This window comes from Chelonia mydas, chromosome 7 (genome assembly GCF_015237465.2).
Source record: "Chelonia mydas isolate rCheMyd1 chromosome 7, rCheMyd1.pri.v2, whole genome shotgun sequence".
NCBI classification, from domain to species: Eukaryota; Metazoa; Chordata; order Testudines; family Cheloniidae; genus Chelonia; species Chelonia mydas.
In genome coordinates this window covers 101611994-101629957 of record NC_057853.1, presented here as the reverse complement: position 1 = coordinate 101629957, position 17964 = coordinate 101611994, and the positions used below count along the sequence as shown (strand labels likewise).

At 45.7% G+C, this 17964-nt stretch overlaps 1 protein-coding gene across 2 annotated transcripts in view; it reads left to right on the top strand.

Moving 5' to 3' along the window:
* The first annotated feature begins 13977 nt into the window (after nucleotides 1–13977).
* Nucleotides 13978–17964, top strand: part of FANK1 (fibronectin type III and ankyrin repeat domains 1) — a 79642-nt gene continuing 75655 nt past the window's right edge. For both annotated transcript variants that reach the window (XM_043550865.1, XM_037905738.2), the window contains exon 1: nucleotides 13978–14209. In XM_043550865.1, coding sequence (XP_043406800.1) covers nucleotides 14194–14209 — 16 coding nt within the window. In that variant the 5' untranslated portion in view covers nucleotides 13978–14193. The remainder of the gene's footprint in view (nucleotides 14210–17964) is intronic.

Below are 17964 nucleotides of genomic sequence, written 5' to 3'. Positions count from 1 at the left end.
AGCAAAGGGAACTGAATTCACCATTGCATTCAATATATTGTCTTCGCATAGAAGATAAATATATATAAGCCACCCTACTAGTACTACTTTTAGGGTTGTCGATTAATCACAGTTAACTCACGCAATTAACTAAAAAAATTAATCGCAATTAATCACAGTTTTAATTGCACTGTTAAACAATAGAATACCAATTGAAATTTATTAAATATTTTGGATGATTTCCTACATTTTCATATATATTGTATTCTGTGTTGTAATTGAAATCAGTGTATATTTGCACACTAAAAATTATAAACAAAATAAATAGTATTTTTCAATTCACCTCATACAAGTACTGTAGTGTAATCTCTTTGTCGTGAAAGTGCAACTTACAAATGTAGAATTTTTTTGTTACATAACTGCACTCAAAAACAAAACAATGTAAAACTTCAGAGCCTACAAGTCCACTCAGTCCTACTTCTTGTTCAGCCAATCCGCTAAGACAAACAACTTTGTTTACATTTACAGGAGACAATGCTGCCCTCTTTTTATTTACAATGTCACACAGAAAGTGAGAACAGGCATTTGCATGGCACTTTTATAGCTGGCATTGCAATGTATTTACGTGTCAGATATGCTAAACATCTCTATACCTCTTCATACTTCAGCCACCATTCCAGAGGACATGCTTCCATGCTGACGACTCTCATTAAAAAAATGCATTAATTAAATTTGTGATTGAACTCCTTGGGGGGAGAATTGTATGTCCCATGCTTTGTTTTACCAGCATTCTGCCATATATTTGATGTTATAGCAGTCTCAGATGATGACTCAGCACATGTTGTTCACTTTAAGAACACTTTCACTGCAGATTTGGCAAAACACAAAGAAGGTACCAATGTGAGATTTCTAAAGATTGGTCGAGTACTGTAGCTAAGGTTTAAGAATCTGCAGTGCCTTCCAAAATCTGAGAGTGATGAGGTGTGGAGCATGCTCTCAGAAGTCTTAAAAGAGCAACACTCTGATGCAGGAACTACAGAACCCAAACCACCAAAAAAGAAGGCTGCTTTGGATTGTTAATTAGCAGAACTCATCATCAGCATGACCCTTGGAATGGTGGTTGAAGAATGAAGGGACATATGAATCTTTAGTGCATCTGGCATGTAAATATCTTGCTACACCGGTGTGACACTCTGTACCTCGGGGTAACGCCCTGCACTCCCATGTTCATCCTTATAATATGATTGTGTGGTATCCAATGCAAAGTTTGTCATGTCAGGTGTCTTTGGAAGGCTCACGATGCACTGAGCATTGTTGTTATAGTCATGTTATAGGTTTAATTTCATGCATATAGTTATGAGGCTCAAAATGTGTCCTCATAGCTTAAAACAAGCCCAGGCAAAACTCTCCAGGAGCAGAGGGGCAGTTCACACCTCATCAGGGCATGTATGGGACAAACCCAGCCCAGCCTCACAGCAACAAAGGATCTGTTGGACTCTCGAGTGAGTCACCCCACTTCCCTTTGTCAGTCTAGGACTATGATGAGGTAATGCTCACCTGACTCCGAAGGCGGGGGCAAAGCCAAGAGGGAAGAAAGAACATGATAAAAGGGAGAGACGGTTGCCGTGCTCTCTCTCTTCCACCTCCATCTACAGACAGCACCACGAAGAGACTGAAGCGCTGATCAAAGGGGAGAACCTGGCTGACGGGCAACCAGCCAGCCTGTGGTGAGAAGCATCTAAGTTTGTAAGGGCACTGAAAGTATTAAGGTCAGTTTAGAATGAGTTTTGCTTTTATTTCATTTGACCAAATCTGACTTGTTGTGCTTTGACTTATAATCACTTAAAATCTTTCTTTTGTTTGTTTGTTGTTTTGTTTGTTTATTCTACCTGAAGCAGTGTGTTTGGTTTGAAGCATGTCAGAGATTCCCATTGGGATAAGCCTGGTACATATCAATGTCTTTGTTAAATTGATGAACTCATACAAGCTTGCAGCATCCAGTGGGCATGACTGGACACTCCAAGACGGAGGTTCCTAGGGTTGTGTCTGAAACTGGTCATATTGGCTAGTATCATTCGGTTGCACAATCCAAGCAGTGGCTGGCCAAAAGTGCTCACTCACGTAGCTGGGAGCAGCTTACGTGCTAGAGGCTGTGTGTGAACAGGCTAGGATTGGGGGTTCTCACAGCAAAGCAGGGTAACGCTGGCTCCCAGAGTCAAGGATTGGAGCGACCTAGCAGATCACCTGTCCAGATAACACCAGGGGAACGTCACAACCAGCTACAAGAGTGCCATGAGAATGCCTGTTCTCACTTTCAGGTGACACTGTAAACAAGAAGTGTGCAGCGTTATCTCCTGCAAATGTAAACAAACTTGTTTGTTGAGCAATTGGCTGAAGAAGGACTGAAGTAGGACTGAAGAAGTAGGACTGAATGAACTTCAAGGGTCTAAAGTTTTACATTGTTTTATTTTTGAATACCGTTATTTTTGTACATAATTCTATATTTGTAAGTTCAACTTTCATGATAAAGAGATTGCGCTATAGTACTTGTATTAGGTGAATTGAAAAATACTATTTCTTTTGTTTTTTACCGTGCAAATATTTGTAATAAAATATAAATATAAAGTGAGCACTGTACATTTTATATTCTGTGTTGTAATTGAAATCAATATATTTGAAAATGTAGAAAACATCCAAAAATATTTAAATAAATGGTATTCTATTATTGTTTAACAGTGCGATTAATTGCGATTAATTTTTTTAATCGCTTGACAGCCCTAATTATTTTTCATGCTATATACAGAAAGACATGGCTATGTAATTTTATTAATAATGATGATACTTAGCTTTTACAGAATGCTTTATATCTTCAAAGTGATTTACAAACATTAATGAATCCTTCCAATGCATGTATCAATGCCTGCATTGAAAAATATATAAAATCAGAGAAAAGCATAAAGTTTTCAGTGTTTATGGAGGGGGGTGGAGGAGCTTGCATACTGGTGTGATAATTCCTTCCTAATTGAAAAGAGATCACTTAATCTTCACCTTCACACTGAACATCACATCTAGCATGAATTATTACACCATAACTCACATTCCATTGTAGGTTTTATTGGTTAATTAAAGTTTAAGATTTGGTGTATTGTTCCTTAACAATTAAGCAGGGGAGGGATAGCTCAGTGATTTGAGCGTTGGCCTGATAAACCTAGGGTTGTGAGTTCAATCCTTGAGGGGGCCATTTAGGGATCTGGGGCAAAAATTGGGGATTGGTCCTGCTTCGAGCAGGGGGTTGAACTAGATGGCCTCCTGAGGTCCCTTCCAACCCTAACCTTCTATGATTCTAAGTGTCTTTTAACCTGAACATAAACATGGAATAAGTTAAGAGGAAAAATTTAGCTTTTATGGTGTATCTGGCCAAGTTGCTAAACTAGCCTCAAAATGTCAACTTAGATGCCAATGGAGCATCTTCAAGGAGACATTTTGTCAACACTGTTACCCTGACTCTGCTTTGTGTTTTGAGCTTTAGGGGTATAACTTCATAGTGATGTGCATACATATTTTATATATATATATATGCACATACGTACACACACACGCAATACTTGGGTAATTTCCTGCACACTAAAGTGAAAATATACCACCCTAGACCTAAATTCTCTTGCTCTTGTGAGCACTTTGACTGCAAGCAGAGACTGAGCAGGCTGCATTTAGTGGTTCAAAGTTCAAGGCCAGACATAAAATTTGTAACTGGATTTGTATTATAAACTAGTCCAATATTTTAGCTCTCAAGGAAGTACTTTAAGAAAGTAGGAGTGAAATAAGGATTTAAACAGAATAGCTCTTTCACACCTGTATTAGATAGAATGGCTCTTTCAAACTGATGGTTGATATCACTCAGTGTCACATAGAAACCAGGAAGTGCAGATCAGATCTCTCAGGATTTTAAGAATGTAATAATTGTCAGGGTTTTTTTAAAACACACAGCACTAAAGACATTTTAAAACAATATCTAGATACTCGCTTAAAAATATCTTGCAAGCAGACTTTTTGTGGAAGTGAAAGGAGATTGCTTGATTAAAAGAATCCCCTCTATCCCAAAAACCTTTGCAGTTCACCTTTAACTTTTGGACTTTTATGTATTTAAATTCTTACCTTTAATGTGCCAACAACATAGCTTTTTAGCATTTCATTATTTTAGTTCCCTTCACAGAGTCTGACACTGGATAAAGTGACCATACATTCCGTTTTAGCTAGGACAGTTCCTTTTTTAAGCTCTATCTTGGCTATCTTGTCTTTTTTTGACAAATGCCCACTTTTGCCAAAAAAGTGGGGCATGCACCTCTAGCAGACTGCAGAGGAACATGTGGGGGGGAGCCAAGTGGTGACATCAGCCCCACGTGGAAGGGTAGGCAGAGTTTGGGCGAGTGGCAATGCCAGCCCCGTGCGCGGGGGAGGGAAGAGGGTCAGGGAACAGACCAGCCCTACGTGCTGGGAAATATGATTACCCTAACACTGGAGGGGAAAAAACCTCAATAAATAAATTTAAAATGTCCATGCCTCTTTCAATATAATAGTTATAAATAGGAAGGAAGCTTTTTAAATAGACACAATTCATGACATTTTTAATATTTTAAATTCTAACTGGGCTAAGATCATAATAGTAATTTCCAAAGTGACTTAGATAGTGAACCTGCTAATTTCATCCTTACTATAACTATTTCATCCCTATATGAACACTGATATGTAAAGTCTAAGTGGCTGTCTCATAATTTTTCTGTACTGCTATTTCAATAGCATGTTGATATATTGTAATGGAGATTAGAGTAACTACTTTCACCCAGAGATTGGTTCAGATAGGCTTAACTGTCAGGCTGGAGAAATGTGCTTGGAAATTACATGAAAGAAAAGTACATTAAAAAAGCACAACTGTTCCTGGACTAGAGGGAATCAAATGTCCTCAGATACTATGCTTATCAGTGTTTACAGTGTGTTAAACTCTCTCATATAATTCAGTTCCATTTTCTTTTCTCCTTTAATCAATATCATCCACATGATAAGTATATGTCACTATTTTTTATAATTAAAATCCATTTAAAAATAATCATTTGATCCAAAATTAGCAAATTGGGTTTATTTTAATACTCATGAAAAAGGTCTCCTCCAAATAGAGGAAATTTTAAAAAGCCTATCAGATTATCTGACATGAGGGATCTAATTTAGTAAGTTAGTCAGGTCACTGTTTGCCTGACTTGATGCCCTGTGGTCGGATTTGCGGAAGTGCTGAGCACTTACAGCTGCAACTGAAGTCAATGGGAGCTGTGCTTTGAACATATGAAGGGCTTTATAAAGCCAAGTACTTGGAAGAATCAGGTCCTAGTTGTCTGAAATTGGGCATCCAAAATTAGTGGAAACTTTTGACCTTAATCTTTGACCTTAGTTCCATAAAATGGGTATCATAACACCCCCTCATCTCATAGGGTTGTTGTGAAGATTAATTATTTAATGTTTATGAAGCACTCATATACTAAAGCTATGAGTGCCATGGAGCAGTGGTTCTCAACAAGGAGTCCGGGGCTGCCAAGCATGGCTGACATTAGACTTGGTAGGGCCCAGCGCAGAAAGCCGAAGCCCCACCACGCAGGACTGCAACAAGGGGCCCCGAGCTCCACCACCCACGGCTGAAGCTGAAGCCTGAGCAATTTAGCTTCACTGTGCCCCCTGTTGCATGGTGTCCCAGGCAGTTGCCCCACTTGCCACGCCGTAACGCTGGCCCTGGCTTTTATATGCAATTGTTTTGGCACACCTGGGCCATGGAGCTTTTATAGTATGTTGAGGGGAAGGGGCTCAGACCCTGGCTACAATATAAGTTTTGAGACCACCATATTTTCTTGTTGCTCATTCAAATTTGAAAGTCAGGTTTTGCCTTGGCAAGTAAATTAAAAAAAATTCTATCATTAAAAGGCGACAATAAGTTTAAACAAGTTTCCAGATCTCTTGAATAATGGTTTAAAAAGCCAGAAAAATATTTGAAAATGAAATATTAATTAAATAATAATTGTTTTGACTGTTAAGCCTTTAATAAAACAAGGCGACAATCAGTTTACATTCTCTTTCTTTACTAATTCCACAAGTCATTAATTTTTTTAGCAAGATGGTCATCTTTATACTAGGCTCAGAAATATTGACTGGGTATCCTTTAAAATTAGTATAGAACAGAACCTCACTAGTTTAAATAAATGAATGGAAGACACATTGCAGATGAGTGACAAATTAGAGCCTGCTCCTGTTCCCATTGATGTCAATGCAAGTTTTGCTACTGGCTTGAACTATTAATAAATATAATCTGAAAAGGTCCATTCAGAAAACCTTATTGTAGAAAAGTAACAGCTAACAGCACCTTTGGGAACCTTTTGGAATTTCACCATGAATTTTCACCCACTGCCGGCTGGTGATGAAAGCAAACTTCTCACAGAGCAGGAACTCCAGACGGTCTGTTATGTTCCAGGACAGAGCATACTTATTTGGGCTGCCTTTTTAGCTTATGAGCCCCATCCATTCCAGTTGCCAAAATAGCTCCTTAGCATACACAGATGGCTGTCCTCTGCTGGCCTGGACCAAAAGTTCACGGTTCCACTTGGGGACCTCCAGAATATCAGTATTCTCCAGAGCTTGCCTGCTTAACATGAACGAACAGTCATGGCTTGTAACTAGACCACTCATAAGTTCCACACCTCCAATAAACTTCCTTCCCCCCAAAAAGAGGGTATATAAATAATTTTAATTTAATTTTCTATGTGTATCTTACCATGATGTCTGGTTTTCAATGTTGCTCCAAAGATGTCTGAAATGGATGCTGGTTTTTGTGTGAATAGAATAGAATACAGCCCACTGATAAAAAGTATAATCTTTTGACCTTGTATTAATGGCACCCCTTTCATAAACTGTAAAATGTATTTTATACCATGCTCAGACAATAATGTTCTCTGTCTCCCTCCTTTTGAGGTCCTTTCATCTCCACAGAGCAAGCACACGGCCTGGATGTGCAGACCATCCTACTGCAGAGGAAGAAAAAAAGAGTGTCTCAGATGAGCTGAAGGAAGACCTGTTTGATAAAACAAATTGGAAGATCCAATTCCAGAAGGCCCAGCTCAGCTACCAAAAGGATGAAGATGACCACTGGGTGGAGAAAAAGACAGGCTGGACAGTGTGAGGAGAAACTGGCAGACAGATTCATGAAGCATGACCACCAGGTTGAGGGAGGAAAACAGCATAGCAGAAGTAGCCGTTTGAGCAATTTCTGGAGCTGATGGCTACCGGACTGCAGGCTCCAATGCAAGGTTCATCTCCTGCTCCTGACCCAGGACCTCAGTCCCCTCACCACTATCAAGTCCTGCAGAGCATCCATTCTTTGGACAACTCAGGGGGTGGCTGGAGCATATCACAGGCAAACACTAGTACGTGGACTGGACAAATGTACCCTGTGCGTTAATTCACTCTGGTCCAGGCATGGCTTGTATGTGCAAAACTTGCCAGCAAGGCCGAGGACAATATGGACTTTTGACTATTTTTTTTTTTTGGATCGTTAGTTTATATTATTGCACTGCATGCCATGATGGCAGCTGGTCTTCATTATTGGTTATTACAGTATATAATTACCTCTGTAAAATAAAATGTTGGATTTGCACATCAGGGTACAATAACAAATTTTATTATATGTAATCATCAAAGTGGCACCAACTTTAATGAAGGTCATTCCATGCCAAATGTCAACCTTACAGAATAAAAATTTACGAACTGTCATCAAACTATTCCAGAAACTGTAAATGGCAATATATTGCCAGTATGGATAAAATACATAACACATCCCCATACATTTCATGAAAGTGTTGACAGATTTTATGATGCACGATACCTACACATTTACAAAAATCTCACACACAGAACAACCTCGTATGCAATTTCATTCCTCCTCATGCATGAGATTGTGCAAATTCATTATGTGGGCTCCCAAAGCATCCCTGATTTGTGTGTCTGAATCTAGCACCAGTCTGGACAGGTGTGTGGTCTGACTCTGTATACCAGTTCAGATATCTAGCAGTGTCCCAAGTCCACTCCTGGTGAAAAGGTTCCCCCTTCTCCTTGCAGGCATTGTGCAGAGCAAAGCAAGCCCCAGTAATGTACACTGTGTTAATGACACTGGCATCCAAATAGTTTTGAAAGTAGTGCCAATGGGATTTCAATCTACCAAATAAACATTTTACCCCTGTCCTACAGCTACTGAGTGTGTAGTTGAACCTTCTTTTGGCAGGTCCTCTGAAATCAGGGTACAGTTTCATAAGCCATAGCAACAGGAAAAGCAGGGACCTATAGAATAACAGTGGTAGGGTGACCAGATGTCCCGATTTTATAGAGACAGTCCCGATATTTGGGGCTTTGTCTTATATAGGTGCCTATATCCCCCGCCCCCCCCTCAACACACACACACCCTGTCCCAATTTTTCACACGTGCTGTCTGGTCACCCTAAACCAGGGGTGGGCAAACTTTTTGGCTCGAGGGTCACGTCAGGTTGTAAAACTGTATGGAGGGCCGGGTAGGGAAGGCGGTGCCCCCACAAACAGCCTGGCCCCTGCCCCGTATCTGACCCCTCCCACTTCCTGCCCCCTGACTGCCCCCCTCAGAACATCCCACCCATCAACCCCCCCCCCCCCTTGTCCCCTGATCACCCCTGGGACTCCCAACACTAACCGCCCTCTGGGACCCCACCGCCTATCTAGCCCCCTCCCGTTCCCTATTCCCTGACCACCACCCCCCAGAACCTCTGCCCCATCCAACTGCTCCCTGTCCCCTGCCTGCCCCCTGGGACTCCCTGCCCCTTATACAACCCCCCAGCCCCAGCCCCCTTACCATGCCGCTCAGAGCAGCATGTCTGGCAGCTGCGCTGCCCAGCCGGAGCCAGACACGCTGCTGCACTGCCCTGCATGAGTGCGCAGCCCCGCCGCCCAGAGCGCTGCCTGCATGGTGGCATGGCTGCGGGGGAGGGGCCGGGGGCTAACCTCCCGAGCCAGGAGCTCAGGGGCTGGGCAGCATGGTCCTAAGGGCCAGATGTGGCTCGCGGGCCATAGTTTGCCCACCTCTGCCCTAAACAGTGGGGACAGTGACTTCATTTATAACGATGTCATTTGATGGGAATAATGTCCCAGCCTCTCTATGAAGGTAAAGTCCTGATCTCCAAAACACCTTGGCATCATGCACCCTGCCAGTGCATCCACATTAGTGTCCATGAATCTGCCTTTGTGGTCATCCAGGACCTGCATAACGGTAAAGTGGTATCCTTTGTGGCCTATGTACTCATGTGCTCCTTGTGGTGGGCAAACTATAGGCATATGAGTCCCATCAATGGCCCTGTGCAGACTGGAAAGTCCATTCTCTGAAAACCAGCAATTATTTCAGAAGCATTTATTATGCCCACCATCTTCAGGTAAATCACAGTTCTGATCACCTCACAAACCTCTGCAACAACATCCCACACAGTTGATTTGCCAACTCCAAACTGGTTAGACACAGACCTGTAGAAGTTTGAGGTAGCCAGCTTCCAGATGGCTGTAGCAACTCACTTCTGGACCAGCACAGTTGCCCTCATGTAGGTGTCCTGGAGCTAGAGGGTAGGGGCAAACTGATCCCAAAACTCCAAAAATGTCTGCTTCTTCATGTGAAAGTGCTGGGCCCCCTGCTGGTCATCTCAGGTAAGCATGACAGTGTGATACAACACAAGTCTGTGCTTGTGGCCCCGCTCTAGAAGCACTGGTCTATATAGGGGTAATCTGCAGCTAAGGCAATGGGCATGAGCAGCAGCAGCTGGTTTGCAGCTGGAATGTTAGTATGCCCCACTGAGAGGTGCCTTCAGCAAGTCAAAAACTGCTGCTGAAATGTCCACCAGTGTCTTGCAGATGTTCTGCCTGTGTCCGAAACAGGACTTACAGAATGCGTTAGAGAAGTTCTTCCACCAGGGCAGGATCCCTATTGGCTCTGGCTCTGCAGGGAGTGTGAGAACATAAAATGGCGCAGCTGGATGTGTTCATGAGCTAAAATGACCCCAAATTCTTCCAGTCAAGTCCTGCAGGATGGACAAACAAACAAGTTCTTCCATAACCCACTATGGAGAAAGCAACAGAGCGGTTTCAGCTGGCGGGGGTGCTAGGAATCCTGGTACACGACCACAGAAGCTGAAGTTCTGACTTGGATCTGCATAGTGCACTATGGACATGCATTGTGAGGCCTGAGTTTCTATTGCAGTGTGGATGATCAAGCAGGGGCCACAAGCCCAAGCCCCACAGACTCAGGCTTAGTGTGTTGTGTAGACATATCTCTGGTTCACCATCCCTGATTTTTTTCAAAAAGTGTTGTGGATTATTTAAAAGTTGATTTTTTAAAAAAAATAACTTTACGCTACTAACAAATATTTCTCCTGATGTGCTTGATCCAAAATCTGCATTGGGTCACTTCCATTGACTGCACTGGGCTTTGGATTAGGCCCTATGTGTGAGCTCTCTGATCCCAAAATGTTTCTTTTAACTTAGCCAGACAACAGTTATATGAACCAGTGTATTTTAGAAAACAAATGCTATCTAAGAGAATATACCTTTTTTATACTTTGTAATCAAATGCTTTAGTTTATTCTCTTTGAAATGGGCATATTCTTTGGAGGAAAGGATCTGGGAATCTACACGCTTGGCATTTCATTTTTGAAAACCGCAGTATCCATTCCTAAATTACAGCTAATAACAAAACTGTCTCCAGTTGTATCCATTAAGCAATTTTTATATCCTTTTCTTCCTTTTGTTCAGATCTCCATTTTCCTCCAACTTATTTCCTTATCTTTCTATCCAGTTTTCATTTTGACACCTTCTTCTCATTAAATCCTACTCCTTTGTGCATACCCCTCCTCATTCCCTTGTTCCATATTTTCGGAGGGCTTTGATGCTAAAATGGTAGCCATGACAAAATGCCCATGTACAATGAACATTGCACATGCAATGGAGTTAAATCTCTACAACTTCTTTATGAGATGTTTCACATAGCAATTGTATTTTCCTCATGTATGAGAAGTATATTTAACAAGCATTCGGATATAAGTACATTTCATCAAGAACTTTTCCGCAGGGAAAAGCTATCTCAAACTGCCCCAGTCCTTCCTTTCATAGTCTCACCCAAAAAGGGAGAGATCAGAGACATTTCATTAAATTTTTTTAAGGAACCCTTAATGAAGAACTTTAATGCACCACGGGCTTACAAAGAACACAGATTTTAAGAACACATAGCTCATATATTTCTGTTCATTCAGTGAACACATTTCCAGCAAAAGCCTTCTGTACAGGGGCTTCCAATAAGAAGTTAAAACATGTCACAGTTCCTACAGATTTCAACTCCTCTGTCTACTCCAAAGATCCATTTACACTTGGACACTGACCGTTACTAACAGTGGTTATCAGCAACAGATTTTACCTTGAACCATGCTGACAATAGTTTGACTGCTACTGTAGATGGGGCAACAACATTTTAGCAATGTTACCAAAAGCTTGTTACATCACTGTTCCATCATACTTTCTTCAATAATGCTGAAAATAGTTTTGTCCCATGCACACTATCCACTTCAACATCAGTTCAGAAGGAACCTGTTGATGACAATGGTTGCCAAGAATGGGTCAATGTCCTAGTGTAGATGTGGCTCCACAGAGTCCTGGGCTATACAGCCAAATACAGATGGGCCACCTGAGTGGGCACAGCCTGAGCACAGCATGGCCACCTACTTCTTAGAGAGAGTTCAAACATAGTATACTCTCAAAATTTATACTGTAGGGAAAATAACACCACCTCAGTCACTGAGAGGTACTTTGAGTTTCCTCCCATATTGGAAATGAGACTTTTTCAGTACGGTATAGTTTCCTCACTAGTCCACTGAGACATTACTGACATAACCTGTGATCGTATAAATCATTGTTGCAACCACTGTTATATATTTGCAGCAAATATTGTACAAAGGTTGTTGTGTAATGTGCCTATGGAAAGGTTATGATTTGCTGATTATGATAATGCTATCTGTATGTGCGTATCATTTTTGTAGTTGAAGTTATGAATATTGGCCATGTACTTGTATCTTAGTATGTTTTGATTCTAAGTAGTCTCAGTGAAGCATTTGGTCAGCTTCTTGAGAAGGGACTATTCTCAGTAAGTGCCCAATCAAGAAACACTTAACTGACAATACACTTTGGGAGATGCTAATCCACATCTGAGCTTTGCTGGGAATGTTCAAACTAACATGTAAACAATGGCATCGGCCTGTAAAGAACTGAGTCATGCACGGACATGTGACTTGCCCATGTGACTCCAAACTCCATCTTCCTGTGATCTTGCATGGGAGAACCAAGGGGTTTCCACCCCCTAGAGAAAGAATATAAAAGGCCATGGAAACGCCTCCATTTTGTCTTCAATCCTGCTTCTTGCCTCTGGAGGAACTTGGCTACAAACTGAAGCTCTGAACAAAGAACTGAATGACCCATCCCAGCTGTGGATGTATTAAATTTGACTTGATTTGAACCTGCAGTTTATTCCAACATTGCTACAAGCCTGAACCAAGAATTTTGCCATTACTGTATGTAATTGATTCGTCCCACCAAAGGCAGCATCGTTACAGTATTATACGATATACCAGTGATTTGAGAAAATCACTGAAACAGGAAGATCAAACAGTGTGTTGTATAACATATTTATTAGTATGCACTATGTGTATATGTTTTGGTGTGTTTATGTACATATATGTTAAATAAAACAGGTCTCAAAATGAGACTACATGCAGTGATGCGATGTACTAGCACCTGTCCCCAGGTGTTCAGTTAGCAATAATATGAGTTTTAGGCCCATTTTGGAAAATGTTCTAGAAGATCCACATGGAAAAACTATCTGACTGAGAAACAATAGTGGGAGTTAAGATCAACTCAAGACTGAAACAGTGAAGGTGGGACAGCTGCAGTTGGACCCTGATGCCCTGAATTAGGCCTGCTCTATGTTAGTAAAGTTGTTCTTGTATAACTATTTAGGTTTGGGGGGCTGATGTTTTAACAATACAGTTATACCAGCATAAGCTCTTCTGTGGACACGGTTATATTGGTTTAACTTATTTCACTTCTTGAACGGGAATAAGCTATACTGGTACAAGCACTTTTATACCGGTATAAATGCATCCACACTATAGGGGTATAGTTTGTAGCAGACTATTAATTTATACTTGTATAAACTAGGCACGATGGTATAACTGAAGTGTCAAAACTTTTTAGTGCAGACAAGTCCATAGCGTTCTGAAAAAGGAAGTATGCAATTTCAGCAGTCTATAAATCCTGGTAAACCCCAGAAGGGACACTTATCCAGAGTGAAGACCATGAGAAAGCATCTGCAGACCTAACAATAGGAGGAAAAATCCATGTAGCCTCCAGGTGTGCCTTATGGGGTACAGAGAAACATCTTTGTGACATCAGCACTTCCCCCTTCTACTCACCAGGGGAAACAGGAACTCTTAGCCTTTCCCAGGAAGATAAAGACCCCTCTCCATTAGGGACAGCGAATCCTCCCATAGGGAGCAACTCACACCCTGTAGCCACCTCCCCTCAGAGTCACTGAGAACCTGCACCCAACAGGTGTTACCCACTGGACCCAAAGGGCCCATAGCTAGTATGTAACCCTTCATCAAGGAGGAGCGGAGAGATACAGGGCTGGGCAGGAGCCTTGAGACCATTAGCAAACACATTCAGGGTGGGTAAAGGGGACCGATGAGGTATGCAGGTCAGGGGGCTAGGGCACTGCTGGTTGATGGGGACCCTACGACGGAACCCGATTGTGGGTGATGGCTCTTTGGAGGCTCCTGGCGCATGGATACACACTGGGTGGGTCAGCAGGCCAGGAAGTTCGGTTCTAGAAGTAGCGGGCGGAGGGATACCCGGAGTTCGAAAGCTTATCGCTCTCCCTCTCTCGGCGGACCAAGCCGCGGGAGCAGACGAGCTGCCGCGCCCCATCAATGTTTGAGGAGCCCTCTGGGCCTGTCTCCGCTTAGCTGTGGGCCGACCAGCCCCGCCTCAGCGTTGCCGTGGAGACGGGACGCCGCGCTTCGCCCAGAGGTGAACAGAGGCGGCGTAAGAGATCCCAGGGCAGCCGCCGCCGCCATGGAGTCGAGCAAGGGTGAGCGAGCTCGGAGGGGAAGAGCCGGGACAACAGCCCTCTAAGAGGGGATGCGGGGGGCGGGCAAGTGGTGGGGTGCCTGGGGGCGCTGGGGAGTGATGGGTTTGGGGGGCTGGCAGAGGTGAAGTGGTGGGATGGCTGGGGGCGCTGGGGAGTGATGGGTTTGGGGGCTGGCAGAGGTGAAGTGGTGGGATGGCTGGGGGCGCTGGGGAGTGATGGGGTTGGGGGGCTGGCAGAGGTGAAGTGGTGGGATGGCTGGGGGCGCTGGGGAGTGATGGGGTTGGGGGCTGGCAGAGGTGAAGTGGTGGGGTGCCTGGGGGTGCTGGGGAGTGACCTGGGTGGGGGTCTGGCAGAGGTGAAGTGGTGGGATGGCTGGGGGCGCTGGGGAGTGACCTGGGTGGGGGGCTGACAGAGGTGAAGTGGTGGGATGGCTGGGGGCGCTGGGGAGTGATGGGGTTGGGGGGCTGGCAGAGGTGAAGTGGTGGGATGGCTGGGGGCGCTGGGGAGTGACCTGGGCGGGGGGCTGGCAGAGGTGAAGTGGTGGGATGGCTGGGGGCGCTGGGGAGTGATGGGGTTGGGGGGCTGGCAGAGGTGAAGTGGTGGGATGGCTGGGGGCGCTGGGGAGTGATGGGGTTGGGGGCTGGCAGAGGTGAAGTGGTGGGATGGCTGGGGGCGCTGGGGAGTGATGGGGTTGGGGGCTGGCAGAGGTGAAGTGGTGGGATGGCTGGGGGCGCTGGGGAGTGATGGGGTTGGGGGCTGGCAGAGGTGAAGAGGTGGGATGGCTGGGGGCGCTGGGGAGTGATGGGGTTGGGGGCTGGCAGAGGTGAAATGGTGGGATGGCTGGGGGCGCTGGGGAGTGATGGGGTTGGGGGCTGGCAGAGGTGAAGTGGTGGGATGGCTGGGGGCGCTGGGGAGTGATGGGGTTGGGGGCTGGCAGAGGTGAAGAGGTGGGATGGCTGGGGGCGCTGGGGAGTGATGGGGTTGGGGGCTGGCAGAGGTGAAGAGGTGGGATGCCTGGGGGCGCTGGGGAGTGATAGGTTTGGGGGCTGGCAGAGGTGAAGTGGTGGGATGGCTGGGGGCGCTGGGGAGTGATGGGGTTGGGGGGCTGGCAGAGGTGAAATGGTGGGATGGCTGGGGGCGCTGGGGAGTGATGGGGTTGGGGGGCTGGCAGAGGTGAAGTGGTGGGATGGCTGGGGGCGCTGGGGAGTGATGGGGTTGGGGGCTGGCAGAGGTGAAGAGGTGGGATGGCTGGGGGCGCTGGGGAGTGATGGGGTTGGGGGCTGGCAGAGGTGAAGAGGTGGGATGCCTGGGGGCGCTGGGGAGTGATGGGTTTGGGGGCTGGCAGAGGTGAAGTGGTGGGATGGCTGGGGGCGCTGGGGAGTGACCTGGGCGGGGGGCTGGCAGAGGTGAAGTGGTGGGATGGCTGGGGGTGCTGGGGAGTGATGGGGTTGGGGGGCTGGCAGAGGTGAAGTGGTGGGATGCCTGGGGGCGCTGGGGAGTGATGGGTTTGTGGGCTGGCAGAGGTGAAGTGGTGGGATGCCTGGGGGCGCTGGGGAGTGATGGGGTTGGGGGCTGGCAGAGGTGAAGTGGTGGGGTGCCTGGGGGCGCTGGGGATTGATGGGTTTGGGGGCTGGCAGAGGTGAAGTGGTGGGATGGCTGGGGGTGCTGCAGTATGATGGGGTTGGGGGCTGGTAGAGGTGAAGTGGTGGGATGGCTGGGGGCGCTGGGGAGTGATGGGGTTGAGGGCTGGCAGAGGTGAAGAGGTGGGATGGTTGGGGGCGCTGGGGAGTGATGGGGTTGGGGGCTGGCAGAGGTGAAGTGGTGGGATGCCTGGGGGTGCTGCAGTATGATGGGGTTGGGGGCTGGTAGAGGTGAAGTGGTGGGATGGCTGGGGGCGCTGGGGAGTGATGGGTTTGGGGGCTGGCAGAGGTGAAGAGGTGGGATGGTTGGGGGCGCTGGGGAGTGATGGGGTTGGGGGCTGGCAGAGGTGAAGTGGTGGGATGGCTGGGGGCGCTGGGGAGTGATGGGTTTGTGGGCTGGCAGAGGTGAAGTAGTGGGATGGCCGAGGGCACTGGGGAGTGACCTAGGGGAGGGGGCTGGCAGAGGTGAAGTAATGGGGTAACGGTGCTGTGAGTGACCTGGGAGAAGGGCTGGCAGAGGTGAAGTAGTGAGATGGCATGGGGTTCTGGGGAGTGACGGGGAGGCTCGTAGAGGTGAAGTAGAGGGATGGCTCGGGGCACTGGGGAGTTACCTGGCGGGGGGGCTGGCAGAGGTGAAGTAATGGGGTAACGGGGTGCTGTGAGTGACCGGGGGGGGGTCTGGCAGCGGTGTATTAGTGGGATGGCAGGGAGCGCTGGGCAGTGACATGGAGCGGGGGGTTGGCAGAGGTGAAGTAGTGAGATGGCAGGGAGTGCTGGGGAGTGACCCTGGAGAGAGGAAGGGGGTGGTAGCAAGGGGGTGGAGTAGTGGGATGGCAGAAGGTCCTGGGGATCTGACCCTGGCAGAGAGAGGTGGGGTGCTGGCTGTGGTTGAAGTAGTGGGATGGCAGGGGTCCTGGGGATGTGATCCTGGAGAGAGGATGGGGGGGCTTGCAAGGGGTGCTGGGGAATGGCCCAGGAGGGTGCAGGGACTGTCAGGGGTGAAGTAGTGGGATGGCAGGGGCTGCTGAGGATTGACCCTGGAGAGAGGAGGGGAGTTGTAGAAAGGGATGGAGTAGTGGTATGGCAGGAGGTACTGGGGATGTGACTCCGGTGGAGAGAGGAGGGTGCTGGCGGTGGTTGAAGTAGTGGGATGGCAGTTTGCACTGGGGATGTGACCCCTGAGAGAGAAAAGGGTGCTGGTGGGGGGTGAGGTAGTGGAGTGGCAGAGGGCACTGGGGATGTGAGGAGGGTGTGTTTGTGTGTGTAAAAGAAGTGAGAGAAGGAACATTAGCATTGAAACTCTTTAAAGAGGTCTCAGTCACTGGAGGTCTATCTTTCTATGCCTAAATGAGCCAGAGAATTCAAAATGGAGCCTGGTGACAGGTTGGTGTAAATCCTATAGTAAACTCCCAGTTCAGAGCCTTTCAGTGACATTGGATTCATGCATTCCAGGGAGCTAAAAATCTCCTTGTTTATTTTTCTACATAGAACAGGGACAGAAATAATAATTCATACTTGTAAAAATAATGTACCTGATCATAGGTGAAGACTATTGGGTTCTGTGAGTGGAGCCTCTCAAGTTTAAAAAAACATTTAAATTATTTGTGGAGCATTGTTACTGTATAGTCTGAAAAAGGACATCGTAATATTTTTCTCTCTCGTTTTAATCTTCTTCTTTGTTGCAATTTTGTGAAAATGGTGGAGTTTTGGCCTGATATTTGGTCTGCAAACAGCATATAAATATTATGTGTGAAATCCTGCCCCTTTGAGGTCAGTGGGAGTTTTACCAATGGGAGTTTTGCAATGAAGCGAGGATTTCACTCCATGTATCTTATAACTACATAAGCACATGTAACAATGTGTCGGTTTGAATGGTGAGGCACAAACTGCATTTCCACTATGTAAGTTGTATAGCAATATACAAAAACTATAATTTCAAGTATGTAATTTTCCACATTATGTTTTGTTAATTAATGAAATATTTCTATTAGAATATTGCTATTCTTAGAATGTATTTTAGATATATTAGTGGAAAGAATGCTGCTATCCACCTGTTTCAAAAGGTCACTAGTATACGGAATTTTAATAATTTACATGATTTAAAAAAACAGTTCA